Below are 10,606 nucleotides of genomic sequence, written 5' to 3'. Positions count from 1 at the left end.
GGTCGTATTTGTGAGACAGATATCTTATTTGGGTTATCCATGAAAAAGTATTATTTTTTATGCTAAGAGTATTACTTTTTATTGTGAATATGGGTAGGATTGACCCGTCTCACAGATTAAGATTCGTGAGACGGTCTCACATGAGACTCATTCTAAATATTTTTATATGTATGTGTATGTGTGTGTATGTGTATGTATGATCGACAAATTCGGCTTTTCTCCACAATATTAAATTAGATAGATAACAATCTATCAAATATACGGATTGACAATATTATGGCTCAAAAAGTTTTAAGAAAGTAGGCTGAAACTCAAGAATCCCACTCCGAAAAATATTATTGTCGATCATTCTCAAGACCTTGAAAAAAAGGATGAAATTGGGAAAAGTCCAGAAGCACATGAACAGAAACATAGCATAGTCGATCAATCGAGAAATGAAAACTATCGGAATACAAGAACTCGTAAAGCCCCGATTGAACGAAGGATTACGTTCCTAAGTAAGAAGATAATATATCAGATAATTTTAAAAGTTGTTAATTACTGTTTAGAAGACAAAAATATAATCTCCTTCTCCTTTCCTTATTATGTCTTCTAATTTCTATTCTAATTACTTCTTATCATTGTTGATTGGCAAAAAGTTGTGTGAGACGGTCTCACGAGTCGTATTTTGTGAGATTGATATTTTATTTGAGTCATCCATGAAAAAGTATTACTTTTTATGCTAAGAGTGTTATTTTTTATTGTGAATATCGGTATAGTTGACTCGTATCACAGAATAAGATCCATGAGACGGTCTCATAAGAGACCTACTCTTCTTCATTTGGTTATTGAATTTAGAATGTAATTACATTGCAAGCAGTTGGAGGCAACCTCAATCAAAGAAGGTTTATAATATTAAATCTATTTAGTTAGATTCTATCATAAACCTTGTATTATATTTAGGCAAAAACTTGTATGAGACGGTTTCACGGGTCGTATTTGTGAGACGGATCTCTTATTTGGGTCACCCATGAAAAAGTATTTCTTTTTATGCTAAGAGTATCACTTTTAATTGTGAATATGGGTAGGGTTGACCCGTCTCACGGATTATGACCCGTGAGACGGTCTCACATGAGACTCACTCTTATATTTATGGGATTATCAAGTAATTAAATGGAATAATAAACCACATAATCCGCCTTATTCAATATTAGACTTTTTATTAAATTAAATAAAGAAAACCTAGTGTAATAAATACCAAAAGAGAATTATAGAATTTTTATGGAATAAAACTCTATCTTATATTTATTTATCTCAATAAAAAAATCTCTCTCCAAACACAAGTCAAACACCATAATTAGGAGTCTGAAATCTGGTATTATCTTTGTAATTTTCGAACTTCAGATTCAATTATGCTGATTGCTGAAGAATAGCCACAAGACGTGATCACACTTTGTGAAAAATCTAATTCTGAAATTTTTATGCACAAGACTCCGTAGCCAGACTTGACTCTTTTAGGAAAATTACGAAGCACATGGGGTGTCCTCAAGTCATCTACAAAGTTCATGTTGACAACTTTAATTGTTATATAAAATCACATTTTTTAGTCCATATTTATCCCAAGTGTAGAAAAATTCATCCTACAACAAAAAAACACGAAAATGTTTCATTTAAGTACGTCAAAAGTGGCAACAATGAAAAATATAACAAAAAACACAAACTATTACGAGCCTATATATCAATATCTTGAGCAGTCTTTGACCCATCATAAAAAACTTAATCAGGTTGGGTTTCTACACTTAAAGTGTACCATACTAATTTATATAATATTTTGAAAACTTATAATTATATAGATCACTTTACTGAATCTTTTATTAGATATCATGTCCACGTAAAATTAATTAACTATGTAAGCCCACAAAAATTGTTCCAACATGCTCAAGATCCATCTCTGACTTCTTCACAGTCTCAAGTTTCTCGAATAGAATTGAAACACATACATCACAAATGATTCCATGAAACATTGGCCACATTCGTCCCGAGGTTTGATACCATTATGTCGTAGATCATTAATCCAAGTTTGTCACTTCAATATCGATAATGAGAGGGTTTATAAGAATGATCGGAAAAATTGTTAATTTGCTTATACGCACAGAAATCAGAATAGATGATGTTTCATATGGTTCATTGATCATCCTTATATCGTAACAGATCGAGATCCTAGGGTTACTTCAAATTCTTGGAAGTCAGAACAATGGACCTTTAGAACATAAAAATTAATGACAGAGAATCCTTTGTTTAATTTTATAAATAATGTTTAATTTTCCAGTAAATATATAATTGAGGAAAGAGTGGGTCTCATGTGAGACCGTCTCACGGATCATACTCTGTCAGACGGGTCAACTCTATATATATTCACAATAAAAGTAATACTCTTAGCATAAAATGTAATACTTTTTAATGAGTGATCTAAATAAAAGATCCGTCTCATAAATATGACACGTGAGACCATCTCACACAAATTTTTGCCTAAAAGAAATTGGCATTTAGTGCTAAAATAAAGCAAGGACCTGGTAACGGGATATTTGATGCTACATATACCTGGCGTGCTTCACCCGACAATGACACCAAATAATACAGGGTGAAGCATATTGCCCGGTGGAGCATAGAAGTTCCACATGCAATGGAATTTCGAGTTGATTTCGTGTGGGTCATATATAATTACATACAGATGATTGTATTGACCAAAACAAAAAAGAAAAAGCTAGCTTGTTCCTATTTGCTTTTATTCATTTAATTAAAGCACGCGAAGTCCATTTTAAATTTTATTTGGTTTCGGTTTCTATGATGCTTCCAAGGGAGAGCGATGTACGCTAAACACACAACATGCAAGTGTAGAAAAAACCAATATTTCAAATTTGATAATAGTTTTTTTTTCTTTCGAAGATTTATTATATTTAATTTGATTAAGAAACATAAGGAAACTTGACATTTTTCATCCAGTAACTTGCGTGTTTTCTAATTTTAGTCTTGTTACGAGTTAATTAGCATTTTCAGTGAAGTAACTTGCATTTTTTCGTATAATTTCGGTCTTTTTTGCCCAAACGATATGAAACCAACGATTATGTAGTTTTTTTTTTATAAAAAAAGTTCCACCCAAGCAAAAAAAATTTAAAGTTCATCGAGAAGATGCAAATTTCAAGCTTTCGATTACTGAGTCTGAATATTTTTATTGGCTTTGTTTTTAAGATCACTTGCGCTTTGATCATTCTTTCTTCTTAATTTTATTTTCTCTCATTATTTTTTTTCCGAAAAAAAAAAAGAGCCACATATGATATTTTCCCAAAAAAACAAAAGAATAGGTTTTTTGTGAGACGGTTTCACGAATCTTTATCTGTGAATATAGGTCAACTCGACATTCACAATAAAAGTAATACTTTTTACATAAAAAGTAATATATTTTTTCATGGATGACCCAAATAAGAGATATGTCTCACAAAATACGACCTGTTAGACTGTCTCATACAAATTTTTGTCAAAAAAAAAATATCCAAATTTATTTTCCAACTCAACATTTTTGGCAACTTGCTAAGCAATTTTTCGAAACCAATTTAAATTTTGGTAAAAAAACACCGCAAATTGGAACACAAAAAACGTGTCAAAAACGACTAGTGTCATGTGTTGACACATAATGGTTCACTAACTTCACTTGATGTTAATGTTTTCAGAATCTTAATTATCTCCTACCACATGCATGTTCCTTGTCCTAAATCTAATGGAGCTTTCATGTTTATTTGTTTTAATGGCATGCAATAGTCAGAGGTCAAATTAAAAGGAATACCTTCGGCGGCAGGTTTCAAATTTGACCCACTACATATTTCAAGTTTGGTTTCAGCGAATAATATTGAATTTTTTTGACTTTTTAAAATGGAAAATGCTGAAAAGAGCATGATCCAGGAAAATGTCAGATGTTAAACTCCATAGCAAAAATTGGGCCAAAATAGATGAAAAATAAAATTTTTGTTTTCGACTTTACCAAAAGATCTCGTACCAATTAAGATATTTTCTATCTTATTAATATATGATCGTCTTTATGTATTTTCAATGTGAGTCTTTATTTTCATTCCCATTAATCCTCTCATCTAACGAAGGATCGTAAATATTCTTGTGTTTCGGCCCCCCTCAAGCTGGCCTATCCGTCCATCTTATAATCCACATCGAGGATCATGTACTCCTCCCATTGTGTTAGGAGCACACACTAGCTTTTGTAAAATATTCGGAGTATCATCTGCCTCGAGAGCTAATCACGGATTTACTGAGAGCCATCACTTCATTTGTTTAAGTATATGACGATTCCACCCACATAATTCGATCTAAATCTAGAGCTGATATCACTTGTTGTGGAATAGAACATGTATATCTACACAATGAAATTATATTGTTCATTACGAGCATAAACCCTATGGATTTGTTTATAGACTTTACTCAAAAGTCCGTATATCAATGATGATATATATTTTTATCTTATTAACACATTGTAGTTCGGTTCGGTTTTGAAATTTTTTAAATTAGTAATTAAAATATAGTATATTATTTTTTAGTTATTTTTTAATAAAACTTTAAAATTTAAAGCCTAAACTAACGGAAAAAAATGAAAATCAACTAAATATTTTAAAATAATATTCTTAATTAACATATAATCTCAAAAAATATATAATCTAAATAAAAATATAAATAAAATTATTAATCTAATTGAATTTTGGTTTTTCGATAGGTTAGATTTTGTTAAATATAACCCGAAATCGAAATATATAAACTTAATTTTTAATATTTATATCCAAATTTAAAAATTCGATTTCCAGTTCAGTTCAGCTTTCGATTTCTTCGATTTAGATTTATGTTTTTTTTAAAACCAAAGTTTGAACGCCCATATTTCAAACTTTACAAATATTAAAAACATACAAATGCATTGAGCATGCATGCTCACACACACACATGTATATTTGTATTGCAATAGTAACTGATCGGGTCCCTTTAAGACACGTCTCGCGACCCGTACACAAACGAACCCAAATTTAATTGTTGTACCCGAATCAATACCCATTTTTTCATACCCAAATATACTCGTCCCAAATGGATCGGTTTACCGTTAACTCGAACCTAATATTATTTTTTAATTTTCAAAAAAGAATAGTTTTTTTTTTTTTATTTACTCATTTTGAGATTTAGTTTACTAAATATTTAGAGTTTGATTTATTTACAAAAACTTTGCTTTTTTTTGGTAGTCTTACTTAGCTGGAATTTAAATCAAAATTATCAAAAATTAAAAATTAAACCAAAATTGGATGAGTCAATTGACACATAAATTATTTTCCCTTCTCCGTATCACGGAAACTAACCAGAGTCCGATACAAAGGCGAGGGGGAATCACGGCTACCGACACATGACGTTCAAGTAAAGCGGCGATCACAAGGAAAGTGCCAAACAAACACGTTTAATTTACGTGCAAATATTATTCCCAACCACCCCCCCACCCACCCCCACCCCACCCCCACCCCCCTTCTCTCGTCTTCCATAATTTTCATCCATGTACTCAATCGACCAATAATAAAACAGAGGATGACAAAATTCACTGCACGACAAACTTCTCCCGGCCCCGCAGAGCCCCCTGGCTGCTGTCAACTTGTGGAAGATACAATGTCACGTGTCCAATGCAATAATTGCAAACGAGAATTCGCAGACAAAGTCTCGAGTCAATTTTGGCGTGTCTTTATTACGTACAAATAATAATTCACCAATAGCTCGTTAATTCCCTTGAAAAGAAGATAAATATATATGTCACGTGGAGAGATTTTATTAATACCGATTACGGTACAATTACAACATTAAAATAATGTTTGTTGAAATTTTTTTTAGAGAGAGGAAGTCTCTTGTGAGACGATTTCACAAATTTTTATCTGTGAGACAGGTCAACCTCATCGATATTCATAATAAAAAATAATATTTTTAACCTAAAAAATAATAATTTTTCATGGATAATCCAAATAAGATCTTTATCTCACAAAATACGAAATGTTAAACCGTCTCATACATGTTTTTGTCTTTTATCTGGCTGACCACAAATAAAGTAACTATTGGTTCAATGAAGCTTTACTTTGTAATGATTAACATATTTAGAAAATAAAACAAAGTGCAATTAATTATTTCATTTTCAAGTTATGTAGTATAATTTTTTTGGAACCGTATATACAATATAAATAAAATGATGATGGGATTTGTAGGACAATATATATCGTAGACAATATCATAGATATTTTATTCGACTTTAGATAAATTTGGGATGACAGAAAAATTACGCTAGAATAAAGGTGAGTTATAAATCGAAATTATTATGATTTTTTATATAAGAATATTTTAAAATTCGGATAATCAAAATTAAAGACAGTCCCCACATCTGCCGCGTGCGGTATGCTATATAAACGAGGACGAGAGGGCAGCTTCGGCACATCAAACCACAAAGTAATATATATTATTGTAATAAAAGAGAGACAGAAATTTATAAAAATGGAGAATATTATATTATTTATGTTCTTTCTGTCGTGCTTAGTATCACTTACGTTTGGATTAAACGATTTATCGAATTTCAGTCGCAGTAGCTTCCCACCTGGTTTTGTATTCGGGGCTGCCTCTTCTGCTTACCAAGTAAATTGAAGAGAGATATTCACTTTTATTTTGTGTATAAAACGATATTTAATTATTTATTGGAGCATATGTTTATGTATTTTGATTTATGCAGTACGAAGGTGGTGCATTTGAAGGTGGTAAAGGATCGAGTATATGGGATACTTTCACACATAGATTTCCAGAGAAAATATCTGACGGGAGTAACGGAGACGTCGCCATCGATTTGTATCATCTATATAAGGTATGAATGTTGTTAATTGTCCCACATCGGTTGGATAAATTAATAACCTTTGAGTGGTATATATGGGATTGAACAATCCTCCCCCTTGAGCTAGCTTTTGGGGTTGAGTTAGGTCAAAGTTCCATTTTTAACATGGTATCAGAGCCCGAGTTCCACCATTATGTGTGCCCATAATTGGGTCATTTGTAAACTCCACGTTTCATTCCTGAGTGTGAGAGGGGTGTGTTAATTGTCCCACATCGGTTGGATAAATAACCTTTGAGTGATATATATGGGATTGGACAATCCTCTCCTTGAGCTAGCTTTTGGGGTTGAGTTAGGTCCAAGTTCCAATCTTAACAAATGTAACCGCGGAATATTGATACATTAGCTATTTTCATGTTCATGCACGGCCGGATAGATATATCTTATTGAAAGTATCGAAATCAAATGGATGCAGGATGATGTGAAACTGATGAAGTCGATAGGACTCGATGCTTTCAGAATGTCTATTTCTTGGCCTCGGATATTACCAAGTAAGATCATTTGATCAAGCATGGTTTACATCTTATAGTTTGTTTGGACGTTCATTGATAATTAGAATATCGTCGGATTAAATATCAGATGGGAAGCTGAGCGGGGGAGTGAACAAGGAAGGGATTGCTTTTTACAACAATCTGATCGACGAGCTGCTTGCAAATGGTAATTTTATATATATCTAAATCTCGGATCTTGAATATTATTTATAGCATATAAGCTGATCGATGGCCTGCATGTACAGGGATAACTCCATTCGTGACTCTATTCCATTGGGATCTTCCTCAAGCACTAGAAGACGAGTATAGAGGGTTTTTGAGTCCACTCATTGTGTAAGTTATCTACATATAATATTTCTATATGATATCATATATTATATAATAGTTTGAAATGAAATTTATATATATATATATATATATATATATATATATATATATTATGTGGTGCATGGCATGCAGAGATGATTTTAAAGATTTTGCGGAGATTTGCTTCAAAGAGTTTGGAGACCGTGTGAAGAACTGGATCACACTGAACGAGCCCTTCTCTTTCGCCAATGGTGGTTACGACGGTGGAGTCGTCGGAAACCTCGCGCCTTCGAGGTGCTCTCCTTGGGCCAATTGCCAACATGGGAATTCGGCTACCGAGCCTTATGTTGTGGCTCACCATCTTCTTCTTTGCCATGCACAAGTTGCTAAACTATACAAACAAACATACCAGGTAAATACAATAATATAATATGGTATAATATATGAATTTTTAGTAAATTATAATTAAAATCAGTAATATAATTGTAATATATATTTATAATTTTTTATATATACAGCCAATTCAGAAAGGGCAAATCGGGGCGACTCTAGTGACACATTGGATTGTCCCCTACTCCAGTAACATACTCGATGTTAAAGCTGCGCAACGAGCTCTGGATTTTATGTATGGATGGTGAGTTAGAATAACATATCATATATAATTACCATTATCAATACATGGTACACATCACAAACATACATATAAAGCGTACCTAAAATTAATTTTTGATCGTGTTTTGTAGGTTTATAAATCCTTTGGTTTACGGCGAATATCCGACGATTATGCGAGAAATTCTAGGAAATAGGCTGCCGGATTTCACCGACGAACAAGCGGCGCTGCTGAAAGGGTCTTTCGACTTCTTGGGATTGAACTACTACACAGGGAATTACGCAGCTCATGTTCCCTCTAGCAATGCAGGCGTCAACGTCAGTAGCAGCACAGACAATATGGCCCGTCTCTCAAGTATATATATATATGCATCTTTCATTTATTTGATAAAACTAAATGTACTAATTAATTAATAGAATTTCAAATAAATTAATTTTAATTTATTTATTGCTTTTCCGCAGCTGATATCGATGGAGTGCCTATTGGTGATCCGGTACAAAGTTTTGGCCATTTCTTTTTTATTTTTATATAGTTTTTTTTATCACTAAATGATGTATATTTTCTATTATGATTGATTTTCAGACTGGAGTGAGTAGTTTCTTTGTTTACCCAAAGGGCCTCCGAGATCTTTTAATCTATACAAAAGAGAGATACAACAATCCAACGATCTATATAACCGAAAATGGTACGTAACTACAAATGTGATTAGCCCACAAACCTCGATCGTTTCCCTTTTAATTTGGCTGACTTTTGGACCATATAATTTTCAGGCATGGGAGACCTTAACAGTGGTAACTTCACGGTGGATACCGAAGATTCACAGAGAATAGATTTCTACAATCGCCATCTTCGTGCTGTTAGAGAGGCCATCGAGTGAGTATTATATATAAATTCATTACAAATATCAGAAGAATACAAATGATTTCACAATATTAATGAAACTATGTTATAATTTGCAGACATGGTGTGAATATCAAAGGTTACTTCGCATGGTCTTTTCTGGATAATTTTGAGTGGAATTCTGGCTACACTCTGCGCTTCGGGCTTTGCCATGTTGACTACAAAAATGGATTGAAAAGAACCCTAAAAAGTTCGGCTCTTTGGCTCAAGAATTGCCTCCAAAAGACAGAATTACAGCCTTCCTTTTATTACAAATTATTAAGTAAAAAAGTCCTTCAAGCTCGATTTAGGACTAACATTTTTTATATGTAGATCAATTTAATTGGTTCATATTTTTTCATTCAATCAACATATGTATACTGATTCTACAGTAGAATCTTTCTCATTTCTTGTAAAATTCATACGTAGAAATAATTGTCACAAAATATTTCTTGATACAAAGCAAAGTTTAATTTAATCATTGCATGTATTATTGTATACAAAATTCATACGCAGAAATAGTGTCATCTACGATCGTGCACCATACTAATGTATTTCAATCAGGTTTAAAGATATATGAGATCCTGAATTATTTATCTCCCCGATTATCATATTTTGATTTAAATAGTTTTTAAAGTATATTTTTTATTGAAGGAGCACATATTATAAATACAGAAAAACTCTCGTGAATCCATTTTGTCAAACCGATCACCGACCCAACCCGACTTAACGTCTGCACGATGGGGTGCACATACTGAAGAAACATATTGGGAGGCATGGGGTCGAAGAGGGCGGTTGTTGTCACGCCCCGAGACCGGGGTTAGTCGACACCGGCGTTGTTCAACAATCACATAATCACCAAACAACAAGCCTCGTAGTTCAGTATAAACAAAAACCAGTTTATTACCATAATTTTCCCAAAGTTCAACGTCTTACAACTCAGAAAGAAATAGAAACATGTGAAGCGTAAATACGTAATACTGAAATCATAAGACTGATAATCAAATTCGGTCACGAATTAGACTGCTTCTTCACCATCCCCAAAAGTATTCTTGCTCCTCATCCTCAATTTGATTCTCATTCTTATCTGGGGAGAAATGTAAGGGGTGAGTGTTTGGGAAACACCTCAGCAAGTGGGGGACCGATCGATTACACCAAATACATATAATATAATTTAAAACCCATAGTGCAACTGATTTTTTTCAAAATGTAGTATCTCATATCAGATCAGAATCGGAATTGAAATGCGAAACAGAGATTATCAGACATTCAGAACAGAACGAATCAGAACAAATGAAAACACGTATTCATCTCGTTATCCATGGTCAAATTGTCCCCAATATGTTAGTCCTCTAAGGGGTGAGGCCAAAACACAGTTTTATACCCACTGAT

The 10,606-nt window shown here is 33.0% G+C and overlaps 1 protein-coding gene across 1 annotated transcript; it reads left to right on the top strand.

Annotated features, from left to right (window-relative positions):
- Positions 1 to 6,502: 6,502 nt before the first annotated feature.
- Positions 6,503 to 9,687, top strand: LOC140824542 (beta-glucosidase 13-like). Its single transcript, XM_073186122.1, has 12 exons — positions 6,503 to 6,681; positions 6,776 to 6,904; positions 7,344 to 7,419; positions 7,508 to 7,585; positions 7,665 to 7,752; positions 7,879 to 8,137; positions 8,244 to 8,359; positions 8,469 to 8,689; positions 8,797 to 8,828; positions 8,918 to 9,020; positions 9,106 to 9,208; positions 9,295 to 9,687. Exons 1-12 carry the CDS (start codon positions 6,544 to 6,546, stop codon positions 9,545 to 9,547), a joined length of 1,596 nt encoding a protein of 531 aa, XP_073042223.1. The 5' UTR covers positions 6,503 to 6,543; the 3' UTR covers positions 9,548 to 9,687.
- The last annotated feature ends 919 nt before the right edge of the window (positions 9,688 to 10,606 follow it).

Source organism: Primulina eburnea, chromosome 2 (genome assembly GCF_022965805.1).
Source record: "Primulina eburnea isolate SZY01 chromosome 2, ASM2296580v1, whole genome shotgun sequence".
In the NCBI taxonomy this organism is placed as follows: domain Eukaryota; kingdom Viridiplantae; phylum Streptophyta; class Magnoliopsida; order Lamiales; family Gesneriaceae; genus Primulina; species Primulina eburnea.
The sequence above is the reverse complement of the archived record's forward strand: the minus strand, read 5'-3'. Positions and strand labels throughout refer to the sequence as shown.